The 21,549-nt window shown below is 60.4% G+C and overlaps 1 protein-coding gene across 4 annotated transcripts in view; it reads right to left on the bottom strand.

Moving 5' to 3' along the window:
- DSCAML1 (DS cell adhesion molecule like 1) overlaps positions 1-21,549 on the bottom strand; it is a 125,522-nt gene that overhangs the window by 48,240 nt on the left and 55,733 nt on the right. For all 4 annotated transcript variants that reach the window (XM_053269794.1, XM_053269795.1, XM_053269797.1 and 1 more), the window contains one exon: positions 2,316-2,462. In XM_053269794.1, coding sequence (XP_053125769.1) covers positions 2,316-2,462 — 147 coding nt within the window. The remainder of the gene's footprint in view (positions 1-2,315; positions 2,463-21,549) is intronic.

Below are 21,549 nucleotides of genomic sequence, written 5' to 3'. Positions count from 1 at the left end.
AGCTGCTTCTTCTGCGGCTTCTTCTTCGGGGGCGGGGAGGGGGCCGCGGCATTTGCCGATGCGTGCCTGACTGCTGGCAAAGAGGCACCTCTTCAGTGGCTTTCTGCACTCGTCCCTCAAGGGCAGCCAACAGGCACTGGAACGCAACGCAGGGCCTACAGTCCTTCGTCCAGAGGCAGCCACAGCCCTGACCTGCTGCTCTCCTCTCTCATGGGCATGCCAGGGATCCCTGAAGCGGCCACCTGCCAACTACAAGGCTTCAGATCTATCCTTGCAACTGGCTTAGTCCCCTGCAGGATCGCAGAGGAGGGCTCACGTGGACTGTTATTTTTCCCCGTTTCTTTTGATTTCATTTAAGGCCTCCCAAAGTAACTTACGATCAATTAAAAAACACAGACACACAATGCAAAATTAAACAAAACAAAACACCAAACTACCAATGAATAGCCATCAAAACAGCTAAAAGAAAAGACCAGAATTGAGGTACTATTTTTGGACTGTGGCTACTGAATATTTTGCCCTGGCTCATGAAGCGTCTTCCCTTTTTTGGAATGCCTGGACTGATGCGCCAGCTCTCACGGGCTGCGGCTGCGGCTGCTGCACTTCGGCCAGGAGTCTCTTGGTTCCTCCCTGGTGCTCAGCAGCCCAGAAGCCTCCCACCCGTGGCACCAAGTTCCGCCACGGCACTTCTGTCCCACAAGGGCTTGTTTCACAAGGATCTCACGGGGTTGGGTTTTTACTGAACACAGCACACCTAGAGATAGCTAAGCACTGGGCAAGAATCAAGACAGTTGTCGTTGGAACGAGAGTATCCGAGAATTCCGTATCTTGCTTTGTTAGAGAAACGGGCACAGGAGGGCTGCACAGACTCAGATGTCTTCACTGCAGGAGGGTTTGATTTCATTGCAATCACTGTCCACTCACAACCATTTCTGGAAGGAACTGCTTGGCTGACTGCTGGTGAGCATGATTTTTCATATGTATCTGGAGAGGACTTTTCAGCCTTCTCTTAAAATACTTACTCTACACTTTTGTACTACAGTCTTAATTCCTTACTGACCTTCAAGAGAGCCCTTAAAACCCACCTGTTTGGCCTGGCCTTTCAGGGTTTTAATGAGTTTTAATTGTTTTAATGCTAACCTGGTTTTCAGGGTTTTAATTGTTCTGATAGTTTGTTTTTAAGATGTTTTTAATTGGTGTTCATATTTATATTTCTGTTTTAATTGTTATTGGTTTTAATGGTTTCTGTTTTTAATTGTAAATCGCCCTGAGCCATTTCGGAAGGGCGGTATAAAAATCGAATGAATGAATGAATGATGTTTGTATTGTTTATAGAATTTAATAATAATGACAATAAAAAGGAGGCTCCAGCTGTTGGAAATACAGTAACCACTGATTCAGTGCAGAAGACAGACCAGCAGCAGTTTAGGAAAGTCATCTTGAAAAGGCGGCCATCAGAGCTGCCAGGTCGACTCCTGACCTCTGTGCAATCCAGCCCTTCTGCTCTGCCTGGGAGGGAGGAAAGGCCAGCTGCTCGGTGCCGCCAGGCCACCCAATGGGCCTGCTCACGGTCACCAGGGCCACCAAGAGCAGCCCACCTTCCCGCCGCGAGGTCCCCTGCGCCACCGCGAACCCCACAAAGCCCAGCCACTGCTCTTTAAAATACGTGCGTGGCCAGGTGACGCTGGGCGGAGCAGGAGAGGTGGCTGAGCTGGACACAGTCAGGCTCAGGGGCTGCTCCCGCTCCGCCCGCTGCCGCCACAGGAGGGGGTGTCTGCTCAGTGCTTGGCTCACCCCCCATCCTCCGGCTGTGCACATGAAAGCGAGATCTATTTATTTGAGTGATTGATTGGTTGGTTGGCTGATTTTTATACCGCCCTTCCAAAATGGCTCAGAATTATTAAAAAGATTGGCGGTTTGGCCTGCTGGCGGCATAACATAGTCGGGCTCCGGGCCCCGTTCCAACCGCTGGGTCCCGGTAATTTGTACCGCCTCTCCCCCTGCCGCCCCCCCCCCCCCCGGTCAGCCCTGAGTGTCACCCCAGAGCAGCTCTGGCCAAGCGACAAGCAGGCAGGCCCTTCCAGCCTCTGGCGGCCACACTGGGCTTCTCACAGCTCTTCCGAATAGCCCAGGACATCACTATCCAAGCAAGGGGGTGCAGGGAAGGGGGCAGGCGGTAGCAGAGGCTCCTCCCGTGAGGGCTGCTGCTGCCCTTCTGGGTGTGGACTGGTGCAAACAATCAGTGAGGCTCCACGGAAGAGGAATGCCCGTCAATCCCGCGCGGGTCCCTCTGGGGAAATCCTGTGAAGACGCACCTGAGACGGAGAGCCGGGCTCCGTTGCTCTGCCGTGTCTCCCCACTATACTTGTGCTTGGTGATACACCGATAGGTAGACAAGGCGTCTTCCTTCTGGACATCTGATATGTACAATCCACCATAGAAAGTAATGAAAAATCTGTTTTCTAGAAGGAGAGACAAGGAGAGAAGAGCAAGGTCAGTCACTTGGATTGTGCCTGAGAAACCAAAGGGAAAAGCAAGCCGGCCCTCCTACTGCACCGTGTGCAGGCGCTGGGGGGGGCAGGCAGGCAGGCAGGCAGCCCCCAGACCCCTCTGCCAGGGAGCAGCAAAGGCCCTGCCTTTGGGGCAAGGAAGCAGAGCCCGCTCAGAGGGCACAGGGCTGGGGTGGGGGGCGGGTGGAGGAAGGCAGAGTGCAGCAGGGAGCCAAAGTCCTTCCTCCTGCAGGCTGGTTGCCTGCTTTGCCCCCACAGCCGAGATGGAGGTGGGCGGGTGTTCTGGCAAGCCCTTTCTGTAGAGCCGAGGGGCCTTCATGGTCTCAATACTGCACTGTGGGGCACAAGCCGGGCCCACAAGAAGCCACGCTAGGCCCAGGCAGAGGCAGAGGGGCGCCAAGCCAGGGCCTGCCCAGCCCCTCCCCTCCCCTCCCCGGTGTGGCCAGGCCAGTCACCTCTGGCAAGGTGGGGCGGAGGGAGGGAGGGAGGGAGGGCGGCAGCAGCCCACACCAGGCAAGGCCTCTTGCAACAACATCACGATTAAAAGGAAATCCATCCTGCCGAGTTAATAATTAGCTCAAATTACTCTGAAGCCTGTGAACACAAAGAGGCCCTGGGGAGGCGGGAGAAGAGGCCAGAGGCAGCGAGTGGGAAAGAGGAGACGGCCAGCCGCAGGCGCAGCAGCATCCGAGGCTTGCAAGTGGGGTGGCCACTCGCCCAGCTGCTGCCTGGGAGACCAAGATGGCGTCTCCAGGGCAGCTGAAGGGGAAAGCGTGCGAAGCCAGGTGTGGCTTCAGGAGCCAGAGCAGGAGAAGCCGCCACTGGGCCTCCCCTCTCCACTAGCAGGGAGCAGGGCCAGGCAGAAGGGGACCCACCCCAGCCCTGGGACCCCTCCGCTCCCGCCAGGGCCCAGCAAGGCACACACAGAATCGGATCCCGCTTCTCCACTCCGCAACACAAGCCCACAAGGCGCTCAGCCCATGCCAGGGGAGGGGGCAGGCTGGGGCTCATCCCATGCCATCTGCATGCAGTGCTCTGTCCTCGCAGGCGGCGGCTGCGGCTGCTGCGGATGCATCTCTGGCGCAATGCATGCACGCGCGCTTGTGCACAGACGCACACGCCATCCGTCCTGATGCCACAGGGAGCCAGAGTTTGGGGTTCAGAGCTGTCAGTCTGGAAGAGGTGGGGTGGTGGTAGTGGAGAGCAGCTCCAAGAGCAAGGGGGCCGCCTGCAGATGGGCAGGCAGACTCAGAGCCTCCCGCCTGCCAACCAACCAGTGGGCACAGAAGGCTGGCGGGACTGGAATTTTAAGAGAGGGGAGGGGAGGGGAGGGGAGGATGCAGTTTCTATGGCAACAAGCAGCTGCTGCTTTGCAAATTGCTGCTCCTCGCCCCCCTCCCCAATTTCTGTGCACATTTAATTGGTGGAGCTTTTTCAGAAGCATCATCAGAGTCAACCCAGGGGAGAACTTGGGCATGAGCCTTCTATGGGGCAGGAGCGAGCAGGCAGGTTCTTCCTGCCAGGGCTCTTGGCGTCCAGTGGCATCTGGCGGGCCACTGTGTGAAAGAGGACGCTGGACTAGCTGGGCTTCCTCTTATGTTCTGATGAGGGCAAAAGTCCCAAAGCTCTGCCCCTGGACTCACTGCCAGGACTGCCTTATCCCAGCGCGGGGGCTCCAAGGAGAAACCTTGCTCCTCAGTAAGTCATCCATGAGCGCAGGGCAAAAAGGGGGCCCACCTCAGCCCCCCGGCCTGGCTCCCTCCCCTCCGTGGCCTCCTCGTATGCCCTCCTACTTCCATCCTGCTCAGGAGGCAGCAGCCCTCTCGGCAAGAGCGCCTCTTCCCAGCTGCCAGGAGAGGCAGAGATCCCCATTGCGCCATGCGGCTGGACCACCCTCTCCTGGCCCAGAGAATTACCATGGAAATCAGGGGACGGAGGGAGACATACAAAGACCCCCAAGCTGGTTCATTTGACCGCAGCTGGTCCCAGGGCCTGTGTGAGGCACCTCCTCGCCCTGCTTCTCTGGAGGCGCCTGTGGCTGGGCTGCACCTCAGTTCGAAGCCACACCCCGTATTTCTCCAGGTGGGTCTCCCCCTGCGCCTCCCTCCCAGGGCTCGGCCTCCAGATCAGCTCTTCTCTCCTCCCCGACCCAGCCTCGTCCGGACTGCTCTCCTTCCCGGGGCGGCCTGGGCCCTGCCTGGGCCCTTCCTCTGCCCAGACTCTCTCCAGTGGCCTCTACTTGCCCCCCCCAGCCTCCTGCTGGCTCGCCCCTCCTGAGGTGGCCCCAGATCCCTGGGGACCACCATACTGATGCCGAACTGAGTGCGGGCAGATGGGGAAACTGCCTGTTTTAATGGGGTGCCTGGAAGGTCCCACAAGGGGCCAAAGGCACCCCTTCTAACACAACCATTCGCCTAGTGGCCGCCGCCGCCACTGCTCTCTGGCCCACGACGGCAACCGTGGCTGTGGCTTGTCGGACCTATTTGGAAGGGCTGCGACAGGACAAAGGCAGGAGCCCTGCTACTTCCAAGCTGCTCAGGAAGCAGCAGGAAGCCCCTGGGCTCCAGCACCAAGCCCACCGGGCCCCAGCAAGTCCCTCCTTCCCTCCTTTCGGAGGCGCTCTGGCCGGCACCCTGGGCAGAGGCGGAGGCTGCAGGAGGCCTGGCAAGTCTTTAGAAGGCTGCCTGGCCGAGGGCGGCTCTGCCGGCCAGAGCCAGGAGCAGATGCTGCCAGCAGCACCCCCAAGATGCCAGGCGCCGTCCAGCCCCGAGGAAAAGCGGCCGCTGGCGAAGGCCGGCGGTCCTCACTCTCTTCAGCACAGCTGCAGCCCAGCGGAAGGAGGGCGCTTTACAGCTCTGGGGAGGGAAGGGGTGCCCCGGACGCCCAGGGCCAGGTTTCCTCGCACACACCACTCGAGCAGCCGGGGTCCACGGGCCCGCTTCTGGGCACTGCTCAGCCAGCCCTCTCCCTCCCGCCCGAGTCCCAAGCCAGAGACCCCAGCTTGCTCCTCTGCTCATAGCTTCACTAAGCCCGGGGGGGGGGGCAAAGAGAACCGCTCCCCGCCCCCCGCCCCGGGCTTCCCCTCTCCTGGCTCGCAGAGGGTGGTGGCTGGGCCTGGCCAGCTCCCTTTCCTGCCTGCCCTTCATCTCCTCTCTAAGCACAGCTCTATCTCCCCCGTTAAAGGATTAACGCCCATCTCTCATTCAACTATTGCAATGAGATTTTATTTCTAATTACGCCGTAATAAAACTGGGAGCGCTCCCAGGGTTTTCTCCAAATGACTTGTAGACACTCTGCAAGATTGGATCCTACTCGGCTGCATTGTAATAGCATTTCCCTGACATTCATTAGACATGCATGAAGGAGAGGTCTGAAGAATGGAATTGCATTTAAATGGATTTTCTCAGAGAGGGAGATGAAAAGGGGCGTGAAGAAAAAAGGAAGGAGGAGGAGACAAGGGCTGAAAGCGGGACGTAATAATCAGCGGGAAGAGACAGCGAGCCCCCCCCCCCCCCCCCCGTGTGGAGTGTGACACCAGGAGGCAGCCACGGAGGGCGCCACCTCCGGGCAGCCCTGGAGCGGGCCCTGGGGGGCCAGGGGAGACCTGCCCCGCTGGCCCCCACCCCAGCCCGAGGAGGGTGCTAAGCAGAGCCCTCCTCCTCCTGCTCCTCCTCCTCCTCCTCCCTGCCACTGGGATGGCTCTGCTGCAGAGGATCCCCAGGAAAGGGCTGGGAAGCCACCGAGCCAGCAGTCCCAGACCCCACTGCCCAGGCCGGGGTGGGCTGGGGTGGGGTGGGAGAGAGGGGGCCGCTCTCCTGACTTTCCTGCCAGAGAAGGGAAAGGGCTTCTTGCCCAACTGCCTTGACCGGGTGGGGTGGGGCTCTCTCTCTCTCTCTCTCTCTCTCAATGGGATCCTATTTGCCCCAGCAATAGTGATCCAGGGAATGAAGGGGAGAATCTGCACCATGCAGGCCGCAGCCTGAGCTCGGGGCCCGGCCCCAAACATGACCGTGCCCACAAAGGGCAGAGGCACCAGGCCTTGCGGAAGCTGGCCTCCCACGTCCCAAGGGATTATGAATGCAGGCTCCCTCCGTAAGCCACGGCGCCAGGGGGACAGGACCCAGGACTCCTTATGTCCCAGAACGCCACGGAACCTGCTGTGAATCGCAGCAAGGCCTCTTGAAAATCCACAGCCAGCAACTTCCACTCAGGCACAAGTCCAACTGGTAGAGATTCCACCTCCCTTCCACCAGCCATGCCCCCCCCCCGAGTTAATGTTATTTAGCAAGCCGATTGTCTAGAATTTTGACAGGTTTTATCTGCTCAAGGGAGCCTCTGTGCCAGAATAAGAGACGCCTCTGACTGTGAAGAAGTGAGAGCCTCACAAGCCGAGAGACACGGGCACCCTGGCGTGGCAGCCATCCAAGGGGAGGGGCAGAGGGGGAGGCGGGGGGGGCACATCCGCTCCCTGCGCCCACACGGCCGGGCCCCAAGGGGCCACTGAGCTCCCCGAGGTGGTCCAGAGACGCCACAGAGCGGCAGACAATGACAGCACAGCACAAAACGAAGAGGAGGGCACTCCAGATTCCCATGGCTAATCTTGTTAACCAGACAATTCCTTATCAAGCTCATTAAGAGCCAGCGCCTCTGCGCATGCATGCGCCTGTCTGTGAGAGCGGGGGGGGGGCAGCGGGGGGGAGGCAGCCGTGCCCTTCTGGGGCAGGAGCAAGTGTGTGTGTGTGTGGGGGGGGGGCCTTCATGCCCAGGCCCGGGCAGCCAGGGACTGACCCTCCAGACCCATCTTGGTCTCCCAGCCGGGCCCACAAGGCAGGGCAAGGCCAGGCAGGCGGGCCCCACCTCAGCCCATGAATGCAGCAAAAGCAAACCCCCCCACCACCCCCCCGCCCCAGAGCTTAAAGGACGGAAACCGCGAGAGCAGCAGAGCAAGACTGGGGAGGGCGGCAGCCGGGCAGGCGAGAGGCCTTTGGTCGGAGCCCAGCAGCCATAAGGGCTCCTGCCCGCTGCCGAGGGAGCGAGCCCCCCCCCCGCCCCGCGATGCCCGGGGGTCACGTGCCGACCCTTCCCACAGGGGCTGCGGTCTTTCCGCGAGACCCCCCAGCCACCAGCGAGCAGCTGCCGGCCGGCCGGCCAGGCTTTGGGGCTCCTTCTTCGCGGGGGGCGAGGACCCCGCCCGCTCGAGTCCCCTCCCGAGCGTGCCGAGCAGGAACCGGGGCCGCCTCCGCGAAGGTGCAGCACCCTCCGCCGCGGCCTCCATCTGCGGCGCCGGCGAGGAAGAGAAGAGCCGCCTCGCCCTCCTGCCTGCGCGGAGGGGCGGGGGGGGGGGAGGCGCCTCTGGGCGTGGACCCCCCACCCCCACCCCCACCCCCACCCCCACCCCCCCCGGCTGAGCCGGCTGCCTTCCACATATGCAGCGCCCCCCCCCCATCACCCCCCCCCGTCTCCTCCCCACTCCCGCTTTTGAGTTTTAAAAGCGGGTTTTTTCCCCTTAAAGCGAAAACGCGGAACGAGTCAGATTTCATGCTAATGAAGAGAAAATCTGATCTGGGGTTGTGCAGAAATTTGCATCTCAAAGCAGCAAACAGGAAGCTGCTGCCGGGGACGGAGGAGCGGAGGAGCAGAGGCGGCGGCCCGGGCGACGAGGCGTCTCCCGGCTCGCTCATTAGGCGAAGGCGGCGGCGGCTGCTGCCGCCCGGGCCCTGCCAGCTCCGCTCCCTCAGCCTCTGGGCGGCAGCGGCAGCAGCAGCAGCAGCAAAGCGGGACGCCACGACGGCCCCGGCCCGGCCAGCCGCGGGAGGGGGCTGGGCCCGGCCCTGCCTGGCCTGCGGCTCGGAGCCCGCCCGGGGCAGACCCAGCGGGCAGGGCGGCCGCCTGGGCACCGGGAGGCCTCCGGCCAAGCCTAACCTGCCGCCCGCGGGAAAGGCCCCCGCCCCGCGGACGCCCAAGAAGCCACCGCCCGGCACAGGCAGGCGGCCCTCCCGGCTTGGCTCCGTCCCAGGCGCCCCGCTCCGCCCCAGCCCCGGCCGCCCGGAGGAGCCTCTTCCTCGTGGGCCGCCCAGAGCTCCGGCCGCCCCCGCCCGGGCCAGGCCCGCGTGGGGGGGGGGGAGGAGGGGGGAGAGCGGGGGCCGGGGGCCGGGGGGGAGACCCCGTCGGCTGCAGAGAGCAGGAGAGGCAGCCCCCCCCGCCAGGAGCGCCCCCCCCCTTGCAGGCCACAAAGGGGCCTGATCCTGAGGCTGGCGCAGGCACAGACCGAAGCGGGCGCCAAGGCTCAGTCGGGGCCCCTCTGGCCTGCCTGGCTGGAGGTCAGCCCCAGCCTGGCCCCCTCGAGCCCACCAGCATCCCCAGCTGCTCAGCTCCAGCAAGGAGGCGGCCCCCAGACTGAGCGCTGCCCTCCTGGCCCATCGCAGGGCCCCTCCTCCCGACCCTCTCGGACCCCCAAGGCCAGCCCCCCCCCAGCTTGGAAGAGCAGGGCCCGAGGCAGCCTCCCTTGGTCCCGATACCGCCCCCCCCCGCAGGGTAAGGCGTCCACGACAAGCAGGGAGGGAGGCGGCCAGAAACCACGGAGAATGCCCCAGCCAGGCTCTGGGCCTCTGCACCAGGCCTGCAGCAGCTGCAAGGTGCCCCACTGAGGGGAGAGGCAGGGCGGTGGCACAGCCAGCCAGCCAGCCAGGGAGGCACCCTGGGGTGCAAGAGCCGGGGTGCTCAGCCGGGAGGGGGAGCAGAAGACGTGGCTCACCCGCGCAGCTGCCCACGGGAGGGGAGGGGAGGCGCCAGCAGGCAAAGGAGTCTGCAGAGACTCCCCCCCTCGCTAGCAAGGAAGGCCTGGCTGGGCTGGCCCTGAGCGCACGTCCATGGGAGAACCAGCCCAGCACCATCCTGAGCACAGGCAGAGAGCGCCGGGAAGTCTTGGGGAGACCCTCCGCCGCCCGCCCAGCCAGACCGGAAGGGGCAGTTCACCACCACTCCGCGGCTCCCAGATCAGACGCACCGCACCGTGGCAGTGGGCTGGGGGGCTCCCCCCGCCGTGGGCCCACTGGAGACCCTGATCTTGGACACTGATCTGCACAGACAGGAGAGGAATTACCAAGTGGACAAGCAAAGTGGCAACTTGGCACAGATTTGAACTATGGCAGCCGTGTGGGAGGGGGGGAGGGAGAGAACGCGCAATGGGGGGGGAGGAAAAAAGAAGAAAGAAAAGAAGGACACGCAAAGGAGATTGGGGCGGGGGGGGGGACACACTACCCAACATGACAGAACGGTTGCTCCACAGCCCCTGGCTAAATTATAAAGCAGTTTACTGAGGTGGAAGGCAGCAGCAAGAGCTGAGGACATAATATGTGAAAACCATCTGCAGACTTAAAAATAATCTACTTCACAACAGCCCTCAAACCGATTCTCTTGCAGAAAATAAGCAGGGTCCTCCTTGTTCTACAGAAACTCTGGGGTGCAGGGAAAGGAATGCTTAGAGATATACAAGAACTGCCCCATTTGCAATAATTAATGTATCAAGAGTCCAAAACAGGTTAAAAAATAACATTTGTCATCTTTAAACCAGCCCTGCATGCCATTAAAGCTTGGAAAAAATGATGCCTCTCCAGGCTTGCAGAAATCCAGGACAAAGTGGCTTCCCCTTCGAAATGCTAGCAAGCGGGGCTCCTTCACCCTGACAAATGCTTCCATCCCTCCAGTAACTATAGGTTGTCTTCTTCCCCCTCCTGCACACCAAGGGCTGTATGTCTTAATTAAGGAGGACACCAGCGGCAGGGCTAATGGTTTGTGGTCCTTGCGATGCAAATCCCCTTCCGCCCCCGCGCCCCCCAGCACCACAAGGCCCGCGCCAGGGAGGGTTAACTTCCTAGCCAGGGTCTTTGTCCAAGCCCTGGAATGCAAGAGTGGGCTCATTATTTCACGCCAGAACATTCGTCTAACAAGGCAGAAAGGGTGCCGAGTCAAAAACGCTCCTTTGCACTTCCTTCTAAATTTAGCCAAGAGCTTTGCTCACATCAGTAGGACCCCCACCTCCCCCAGACCCTGGAATGAGAAGCCCCCGCCATCTCTGGGCCCATCAGTGGGGGCGGGGGGCGGGGGGGGAGGCTGCATTAGCCAACTGGAGAGGCAAATCTCTCTATAATTCTGCCTCTCTTGTTAGCCACAGGAAGACAAGCGCTCTGTGAACAGCAGCCATCCCCAATCCCTTCGCTAAGTCAGGGGAAGGCACAAAGCCAAGGCAGTGGCCTGGATGCTCAATGGCTCGGTGGTCTCTGCCCATGGAGGGCTGGGGCTGGGGGGGGGGCAGCATCACACTACGCGCTCACAGACAACAAACCCTAGGCAATCTGTCTGGGGGCACAATCCTGGCCCCTCCTGCGGGCTTTTTATTTGATTCAGAGAATAAACGTCTCCCTTTGCAGGTGCTGCAGATGAAAAAGCATCCAGAACAAACCCCCCAATCCTGATGCTGAGACGTGACGCCCTCTGAGGCTGGTTGGGGGCAGTTTGCTCCCTGCACAGCCCAGCTCCCCTGGGACAGAGGCATTGGGCTCCATGCTGCAAAAGCTAAACAGCCGGTTTCCACGGCAGGAAGGAAAGGGAACACCTTTGTCTCGCGGTGGCATCCTGAGACCACCATCCCTTCAATTCCAGCTTTCCAGTGTGGCTTTGCACAGCTTTGTTTGGAAAGCACATTTTTTTGCATCTGTTGGAAGTAATGCTCTTCATTCTCTCAGTATGGGAAACACAAGAGAAGGACCTTTAGCAGAGGAGGGCATTTCCTCAGTGAAGCAAAAGCCAAAAGGTGCTGACAATTTGCTGTGGCTTGTTCCCAACGCTTCCTCCAGAAGCCCCCAGATCCCCCACGCCTGCAGGTCCCAGAAGCTTTCATGCAGAGCTGCAGGGACAGACAGACCGCCCAGGAGGGACCTTCCTTCCACCCACACAGGCAAGCGGCAGTGGCCCTTTCAGCCGGGGGGAGACCCAAGCGGAGCCAGAGAGGGCTCCAAGGTGACCTCGACGCTCCCGCCCTGGCTTGGTGGAAGCAGCCCAAAGCAAGACACCCAGAGGGGCTGGAGAGGGCAGGAGCGAGAGTCGCAGCAGCACAAGGAAGGGCCCCCGCAAGTCCGCCCAGGGTCTCTCGTCGGGCCGAGCAGAGAAGTGCCTCCGGAAGCCCCCTTTGCAGGAAAGAAGAGAGCCCCAGCCCTGGAGGGAGAGCCAAGGCCTCCTGCGGGCAAAGCAGGGCTCAGCCTCAGAGCAACAGCGCCCCGCCCCCCCCCCCCAACTTCTTGCCCCATCTCAGTGGGGCTTCTCAATCACAGGCCAAAACAAAGGAGAGGCCCTCAGTGTGGCCTTTCCTGCTGGCACTCCCTGGCTAGGGGAAGGCCGGCTCTGGATTTACTGGCTGACTCAGGTGCTGCCAGAGGGCCGGGCCGGGGCGGGAACGAGAGGTGTGGAGGCGGCTCTTACCTCTGGCTGAGTCCACTCCACAGCCCTGGCCCAGAGGCCGGGGCCTTCAGCCAGCATCCCACCAGAGGCCCTCTGTTTATTCGGGGGGGGGGGGATATCGATCTCCCCCTTTTCAACCAAAACAGTTCACCAAGTGCTTTGCATTGCAAACCCTTTACATGCAGCGTTGTGGACGCCCTTGCAAGGCCAGCCTCCCTCCTTCCTGAATTTGCAGACCTGTGGCACACATACACACACACCCCCACACACACACACAGCCCAAGCCTCCTTGGAGGAGCGGCTACCAAACAGCCAGCCCAGCATTCTGCTCCACAATCCGGATGAGCTGCAGATCTCAGCTCTGGTTTCCCAGAAAGCTGCTCAAGGACTTAAGCAACCAACCCTGGCAGCTGATATCAGAGAAGGCAGCACAAGCACACTGACTTGACCCTCACACCACTGGTGGCCCTCCTCCTCCTCTCCTCTGTCAAAAAGTACGGGCCACCAGAAGCATTTGCCAGTGGCATTTGCCACACCGCAGCAGCAGCTCCCAAGCAGGCTGCACCCACCTCACGCCCGCAGAGTCAGCCCAGACAGATCTGCCACTCGCCCCATGCCATGCCACCCATTGGCCACTCGCCCCATGCCATGCCACCCACTGGCCACTCGCCCCATGCCATGCCACCCACTGGCCAGGCACGGCCTCCCTCCCTCGGGAGGACGACACACTGCTGCTGCTCCCATATGTGCAGGCGGCATTGTTGACATGCAAGGTGGAAATTGCAAAGCATGATGGGAAGACCCGGCTGCCCCACACCGTCCAGAAGACGGAAGAGTTCTTGACAAGTTTGGACAGAGTCTCCGTCGAAGCAAACGGATTTGATCTGCCCAAGAGAGTCTTCCTAAGCTCTCTGTCTCCTTTACGCCTCCACAAGACCACACCCTTGCTTTTATCGCACCCATCCAGAGGTGCGTCAGCCGAACATGCAGAAATTGCAACCACACACACACACACACAACTTCTGCAGAGAGCAAAGCCTAATTAGCTCAGCATTTCCAGAAGGCAGGAATAATTAAAGCACCTGCACTTCCCTCCAGAGAAAGAGTGTGAGGCTGAAATGTGAACCATTTAAAAACAAACAAAACCAGAGAGAGGGTGTGTGTGTGTGTGTGTGTGTGTGTGTGTGTGTGTGTGTGTGTGTGTGTGTTTAGGAATGCGTACTGTCACTCTGTCTTTCCAGTCCTTCTCAAGAGCTCATCCTCACAGCACAGCACAGCCCTGGCTGGCAACAAGCCACAAAAGAGGAGCAAGAGAGCAGGAAGAGGCTCCCTCAGCCTGACCTGCTTCTCAGAGGGCTGGGAACACCTTGAGGATTTCTTTGTTCCACTCCAAGGTTCTGCCTGCAGAGCAGCAGACAGCACCATCCCAGGAATATAGGAAGCTGCCTTGTACCGAGTCAGACCACTGATCCATCTAGCTCAGTATTGTCTGCACAGACTGGCAGCGGCTCCTTCAAGGTTGCTGGCAGGAGTCCATTTCAGCCCGATCTTGGAGATGCTGCCAGAGCGGGCACTTGGAACCTTCTGCATGCAAGCAGGCAGCTGCTCTTGCCAGAGGGGCCTCATCCCTTGAGGGAAGATCTTACAGTGCTCACATGGAATCTCCCATTCAAATGCAAACCAAGGTGAACCTGGTGAACCTCCTGCCAAAATCTTTAGGGGAGGTATCCAATAACTGCTCTTGTGTGGTTAGATTGGATCCTTTTCAATTTGTGACTCCTGAGGACGTGAACAAGCTGTGCATCCTACCACCTCTTCTCTTGAACTTTGTCCAACATGGCTTTTATCATCAAGCAGGGAGATTGTTGGAGAGGGCCAGTTGGGGTCATAAATGCTTATCTGAGAGGGAAGGTAGGATGCCTCTTTGTTTAACAGAGGCAATTATCAGACCTCTTTTAAAGAAGCCTACACTGGATCCCTCAGAGTCAGGCAATTATGGGCCTGTCTCCAATCTCCCGTGGTTGGCCAAGGTGATTGAGAGCGGGGTGGCCTCTCAACTCCAGGCAGTCTTGGTTGAAACAAATTCTCTAGACCCATTTCAAACTGGCTTTCGGGCAGGCCGTGGGGTTAAGACGGCCTTGGTCAGCCTGATAGATTATCTCCAAAGGAGAACTGACAGAGGGAGTGCGACTCTGTTGGTTCTTTTGGATCTCTCGGCGGCTTTTGATACCATCAACCATGGTATCCTTCTGGCCTGCCTGTAGGGACTGGGTGTGGGGGGCACTGCTTTGCAGTGGTTCTGCTCATACCTCTCGGGTAGATTACAGAAGGTGTTACTTGGAGACTGCTGCTCTAGGAAGTGAGCGCTTTTGTAGGGTGTTCCTCAGGCCTCCACCTTTCTCCAGTGCTTTTCAACACCTACAGAGATCACTGGGAGACATTATCAGAGGATTCAGTGCAGGGTGTTATCAGTATGCTGATGACACCCAAATCTATTTCTGCATGTCAGCTTCATTAGGCAATGGCATAACTTCCCTAAATGTCTGCCTCGAGGCAGTAATGGGCTGGATGAGGGATATAACAAACTGAGCCTGAATCCAAACAAGATGGAAATGTTCACTGTAGGAAGCCACAGTTTGGGAAATGGGATAGATCTGCCTGTTCTGGATGGGGCTACACTCCCCTAGAAGAAACAGGTTCGCAGTTTGGGAGTACTTCTGGACCCTACCCTCTCTCTGATTCCTCAGCTGGAGGTGGTGGCCAGGAGTGCTTTCTGTCCGCTTCAACTGGTTCGCCAACTGCGCCCTTTCCTGGAAGTGAGTGACCTTAAGACAGTGGTGCACAAACTGGTAACCTCCAGGCTTGACTACTGCAATGCACCCTACGTGGGGATGCCTTTGTATAGAGTCTAGAAGCTACAATTGGTGCAGAATGCTGCTGCCAGATTGGTCTCCGGGATGTCCCGTAGAGACCATATTACACCAGTTTTACAAGAACTGCACTGGCTACCAAAAGGTTTCTGGGCAAAATACAAAGTGCTGGATGTTACTGTACCTATAAAGCCCTTAATGGCTTAGGCCCAGGGTATTTAAGATAACAACAACACAAAGCTTCTCCTCCACCCTGCATTGGAGTTCTTGGCAATTTGGAGGTTCATCAGGCTTTAATCAATTTTGGATCTAGATGATGAATGAACAGTCCTTGTTTTGAGATGAAGGAGAGTGGACCAAGGGGGCAGATCCATCGTTTGAGGGCTGGGTCCCTCCTGGGTTGTTTCAGTCAATCACAGGAAAGAAAGGGGGAGAGGAAGGGAGCAAAAGCACCCTTGGGCTGGAGCTTCAGGGCCAGAAGAGGGAGTGAAAGAGAGGCAGGTGTGACAGATGGATGCTGTGCCCCAAGGGGGTCCCAATCCGGTGCTTGGGAAAGGTGTAGAGGAGCAAGCTGGTTCCTCTGGCTGGCTTCATTTTGTGTCAAGCCCTTTGGGGCTCCCTTCAGGCTTATGCCAACAGTAAACATTTTCTACGGTTTCCTGTTTTGTTAGAAGTTGTTGATCACAAGATGTGCAAGGAAGATCCCTCTCCAGCCCTTCCTACGGCCCTCCATGGGGCTGGGGCTCAGAGCAGGCTCCAGCAAAGGAGAGGGATTGGTGGACGGGATGCAGGGGGGATGGCGGGGGGGGGGGATGCACCGGCCAGGGACAAGATGCTCAGGGCCCATTTCAGTTATTCCGAAATATCTGTGCTAACATGGTGGAAGAGGCACCGGAGCAGAATCCGCCTCAGCAGTAGTTCACTGAAAGCACCACTATGCAACTGAGCCCAAGGAAGAAGCGCTGCTGAAGGAGGGAGACAAGCAAAGCCTGCTGTGGACCGACAGGGCTCACTGCTGCCGCCGCCGCCGCTGCCTTTGCTGCAGAGATGATGGGTCGTCCAGGCAGCATCAAAGGAGGACGTGGAGGAAGAAGAAGGGAGGAGCTTGTTTGTTAATTTGCAGCCCTCTCCTCGGCATTCTGAGCGGGAGGGGGAGCAGTGCCAGCCACTGCCACCCCCTCCCTTCCAGAGAAACCAACCCATGAGAAATGCATTTACATTAATATAAATTGTTTGCAGTTGGGAAAATTAATTCTGGAAAGAGTGTCTGTGCAGAGCCAATGATTCTTTCAGCTGAGATGAGACAGCACCAAGTGGGCCTCAAAGACCTCCCTTTCCCCCCACCTGGAGGGACCCGGCAAAAAGCGGGCCTTAAAATGACAGCACCAGAGAGGCGATTCAGATCTGCTGCTGCTGCTGCTGCCCTCTGGCATCACCACACTGGCCCACAGCCAGCCTGACCCCCCAGCCCACCTGGAAGCACCGCCACAGGAAGAGGCAGCCCATCCTGCAGGGATTCGGGCCCTGGCCTGCTGCCGGCACTGCCAGGTGGCTCCGGGCAGGGAAGGAGCCGCTTGTGGGTGTGAGGGGCTCCCAGAGAGACCCTCGTCTGCAGGCGGAATCCCTCCCTTCCTGGAGGCAGCTAAGTCCAAGGAGCCTGCAACCCAGGGGTCTGAGCAATGGAGAGAGAATGGGAGAGTCCCATTCTCGGGAACCCGTCTCGTCTCATCACCAGGGGGTTGACTGGTTTTTGTTTTAATTGAAATGTCAGAAAATGTCAACCACAATGGAACGATCGCCATGATTTTGTTTGGGTCACAAAGGCCCTCCTCCTCCTCCACTCTCCAACTCTCCAGAAAAAGGGAAAGGCATGATCTCTGTGAAAAATAGTCTGTCTACGGTGAGGCTAACAAAGCCCTTGAAAAGCGGTGCGCTCAGGCCTTCTCCGGGCCCCACCGATGCCACAGGCCTCAACATGGCTCAGCTAAATTCTAGGTCTGCCAAAGGCTGCCACAGGCCAGCTGCTTCCCTCTTCCGACCGGAGGAGGGCAAAGCCCTGCAGGGCGCCCTCCCAGCCCGAGCAAGAGCCCAAACTGGCCTCCACAGCTCCGGCAGCAAGATGGGAGGCCCCCCCCACCTGGGTGCCCACTTCCTCTCCAGGGCTCATGAGGCCAACCAAGCAGGTGGCAAAAGGTGAGCCACCCTGAGAGGGGGCCTTAAGCGGGGGGGGGGGGGCGGAGAACAGTGCCCCCTCCCTTGGACCGCGTGGCCTGGCTGCCCATCCTGCTTGGATGCTGCAGTGTTGCTGGCTGCCAGCAAAACAGGATCTCCTGGGGGTGCACAACGGAAGCCTCGCATTGGCCCATCGAGGTGGCCTCCAGTTCACCCCCCCCGCCACCCCCAGATGGAAACAGGCAAGGAAGGAACATCCAGGCGTCCGGCTCCTGGAGAAATCTGGCAGGTGCAAAACACACATTAATGAATTCTCTTCTGCTCTGTGTGGTGCGTGATAAATAGGTGCACTCAGCATCAATAACGGCAAACATCCTTGGGAAAGAGGTGCCCGCCTGGGCCCCTTGTGCTGCTGGAAAGGGGGGGGGGATTCAATTCCAGCTCTGACGGCAGTGAGCTCATCTCCCCCAAGAGCTGCAAGGGCTTCGCTGAGCACTGGAGAAGCAGCTGGCCCAGCCGGGCAACCTCGTCCTGCTGCGCCTGCCCCACAGGAGCGCCCAAGCGCTGCCCTTCAAGGCCCCTTCTTCACCCCGGCTCTGCAGCTGTGGGAGGACAGCCCAACGGCCGCCTCCTCGCCACGCCTCCCAGAAGCAGCACCCTCAGCCAGGGCCTGAGCAGCCGGCGGGGGGGGAGGTGAGGAGAGGCCTCCTCCCGGCACGCAGCCCCCCCCCGCTCCAGAAGGGCTTGTGGGAGGAGCACCACATCAAGCGCCATATAGATTTTCTTCATCATCATTATTATTATGGGCTGGCACTGCCAACAGTTCTGCATGGAGGTTTCCCAGGCGCAGGGTAATTACATTCGGTAGGTTTGCAAATAATGACATAACCCAGTCACCTTACTGTGGGGATGATTTATTGCAAATAACAAAATGTTATTATATGGAAATTAGTCTCCACACAAATGGCAGGCTGGGAAGGAGAGCTGGGGAGTCCATTTAACCACCAAAGCAGCAAACAGAGGCCTTCCAAGAGGACGGACAGTGCCAGGGCATGCGGGGGGCGCGGGGGGGGCATCACCTGGGCAGGCGAACCCAGAGCCTCTGCTGCTGATGGGGGCAAGGGGGGGGGAGCCCCGGCCGAGGGAGGGCCAGAAGGCACAGGCCCACCTCCCGGGCAGCAAGCCCCTGAATCGGCCACCCTCCAGGACCCCCCGAGCCCAGCACAGGGAGAGGCCGATCTCCAAGCTCGCCTGCGGCGGCGATGGGGACACTTCTCAGGCTGCTGCCCAGCTCAGGAAACCAGGACCCCACCGCGCGGTGGTGGGAGCAGGACGGCCGCCACAAGCCGCCCTGACCAAGAGCTCTCCAAATCGCAGTCAAGGAAGAGAGGCGGTGTGTGTGGGGGGGGTCCGGGGGTCCCTCCCCATCCCCTCAAGAGTTCCTCAAAGCATGGATCTCCTTCTCGCAAGCAAAGCAGCAGCCCAACACAGGCGCCTGGGCCCCGTCTCAGGGCAGTCGCAACAACCCCTCGCGCCTGTCCAGTCAGAGAGCAGCCTCCGTGGAAAGCCCCCAGGACGCCTGCCAGGAGCAGCCACAAGCCCCTCGCTCCGGGGAAGGGGAGCTGCTCACGGCGACGGAGCCGAAGGCCCAGAACTGGGAGGACGCGGCCCCAGCTCGGGGCTGGAGCCGAGGGGCTGGCGGCGCCTGGGCGGATCTCTGGGGCCAGAGGCAGGCAGGCTGCCTTGACCAAGTGGCACCAGCCGTGCTCCTGGGCCCCGGAATGAGGTGGGGCCGAGCAGACCCCACAGCGGCCGCTGCGCCTGCCTCTCCTGCTCCAGCAGCAGTTCCACACACAAAGCCACCCCTGTCCTCTGGGCGGCCCCGGAACGGCACCAGGCCGCAAAGCAACGGGCGGGCGGCGGACCACTGGCAGCAGCAGCAGCAGCTCCCGGCTCCGCAGTGGGTCGGGGCCTGGGAAGGGCCCCGCCTGTTTTCGGCAAGAGGGCTGAGCGTGGAGACGGCCGCCGCCAGCCAGGGAAGAGGCCCCCGTCCAGCGAGCGTGCCAGCCTCTCCCGCTTGGCACAGGCCCCGCCCCCGAGAAGCCCGTGCAGCTCATTAATGCTGCTTGCTCCCCCCCCCCAACCCAGCGCTCAGCACGGGCGGCAGCAGCAGCAGCTGGCCAGGCAGCCCCAGTGCCACGATCTGCCCGTCACGTGGGCTGACCCTGGCGGCTGGGCTGCCATGCGTAAAAGGATTTACAGATGTAAAACCACATCTCAAGAGTGCTTGGAACAAATCCCCGACATCCTTCCCCCAGCGCGGCACTAACCGGCCAGGCACTCGCACACGCGCACTCCCCCCCCGCAGAGTGGAGAGGCGGCTCCCGCTGTCCGGGGGGGGGGGCTTCGCTTCCCGTTAACCGTTGCGGGCTCTTCCAGACTCCTCTTATGACAGGAGGCTGAATGGTGACAATTATTTGCCGTCCGAGATGAGTCATTTGCATGTTATTCATCTGTGATGCTGGAAAGCTTGAACCTGTCATTATCACTTGGCATCAGCGGTGGCGCACCAGGAGATGAGGAGGACGCCTGGCGCATGCGCACACCACGGCACCCTATTTGCTTTCATCTCTGCTAAAATGACAGCAAACGACAGCCTCCGAGACAGACTCTGCCTTGCCTAATGAGCAGGATGCTACTGCAGACTCCGGCTCCAAGATCCAAGGCTTCACCGGGGGGGGGGGGGGGACCACGGGCACGGGCCAAGCTGGCAAGCAGCAAGCCTGGGCACCGGGAAACCAGGTGATCCTGCCGGCTGCCAAGGATGGTCCACTGGGAGGAAACCGATTCCTTCCCACCAGTCCAGCCCAGCTTTGTGGCAGAAAAGCCAGACGAGCCCAGCCAGGACTCCCGGCCTTTTCTCTCCCTGCAGCCAAGCTGCACTACGCGTAGAAACGGCATCCACAGCCTGGGAAGGTGGACCCAACTCAGCCATGGGACGGGGGGAGGGAGCCTCATTTCAGGGGCTCTGCAGGGCCACCCAGCTTCTCCCCCCCCCCCGGGAAACGCAGCCACAGGGGCCTCAGCACAGCCCCCTGGATCACGGCCTCCTCCTGGGGGCTTCCCGTCTGGGCAGCTCAGCAGGTGAGGCTTGGCCAAGACCCCGGCTTGTTTTTGGACCTCCCACTTTTCCTTCAGAGCGGATCCGCAGCTTGGCTGCCCAGGGCTGAAGGGCTGACATCGTGGGCTCAGCCTGGAGCTCGTGGGCAGGGGCGGGGGGAGCACAGGAGTCCAGGAGAGGGACCAGCCCCAGGTGCCCTCCCGAGGGCTGCACACGCCGGGCCGGCCTCCGGGCACACCAGGGCTGGCTTCCTCTGGCTTCCGCCCGGCCCAGCCACCTCCTTCCATGCTCAGATCAATGTCGGTCTCATCAGATACAAAAGGCTGTTTTGCTTGAATAACGGAGCTGCTCTTCCAAGAGCGAGGGAGAATCGATGCCCCTTTCCCAGTGACACGGCCACGCCGGGCTGGCTTGCTGTGCGCAACTCCCTGCCGGCCACGGCACGCCACGGGAGCGCCCAGGGTGGGGCTGCCCAGCTCGGCTGGGAGGATCCTGGGCTGACTCCTCACAGGAGACAGAGCCGGGCCCCACTGACAGCTGTCCCGGCAGGCAGGGCAGAGCCCTTTCCAAGCAGACCCTCCGAGCCCCTTTCCCGGCAGGCGCCTCGTGCCTCTGGCTCCAAAAGGGCCCTGGGCTCCTCCGGAGCAGGCAGGCTGGAGCCTGTCCTTTGGGGGCGGCTGGGCACCTCCCCCCCACCCCCCGCCACTTCCCAAGAGAAGAGGGTGGACCGGAGAAGGAGCCATCTCAGCTGTGGCTCAGGGGTGGGGGGTGAGCCCTACGGCTGGCTGGAGGAGCAGAGAGGGCAGGGAGGCCGGCCGCGCTGCCCCCTCCCCGCCAGCCCCTGCCCGGAGGGAGGGAGAGTGCACAGGCCGCCCTCTGCAAGGGAGGAGGAGGAGGAGGAGGAGGAGGAGGAGGAGGAGGAGGAGGAGGAGCCACCTGCTGAAGAGGTCTGCCCAAAGCTGGCTTGGTGGGGCATCGGAGGGCCCAGTGGGCAGAGGCGCGCGGGGGGGGGGTGGGTGGAAGGCTCCACCTCCCCACAAGGCTGAGGCCTGAGCCTGCCTTCCCCTGCTGTTGCCGGCCGGCCGGCCGGCGGCTCCTTGGGAGCAGGGACAGGCCTGTGCTGCCCAGGGAGTGCCACCAGGCAGCCCCCCGCCGGGCAAGGGCACCTGGCCCTCCATCCCCGACTCCTGGGCAGGCCGCCAGCCAGAAGCCCTCCCCGCCTGACGGGACCCACTCCGGCATTTACAGCCCAGAGTTTTATTCCCAGTGTAAATAACCTCTAACGGTGTGGGTCATCACACTAATTGCAGGAGATAATTAATTTCCTAATTCTTGTTAGCCCACTACATGCCATGCGGGGGAGCGAGTGAGAGCGAGCGTGATTCGCGGGGTCCCTGGGCAACCCCCTTCGCCTCCTTCT

Source organism: Hemicordylus capensis, chromosome 8 (assembly GCF_027244095.1).
Source record: "Hemicordylus capensis ecotype Gifberg chromosome 8, rHemCap1.1.pri, whole genome shotgun sequence".
Taxonomy (NCBI): domain Eukaryota; kingdom Metazoa; phylum Chordata; class Lepidosauria; order Squamata; family Cordylidae; genus Hemicordylus; species Hemicordylus capensis.
This window is presented reverse-complemented; position numbering and strand designations above follow the sequence as displayed.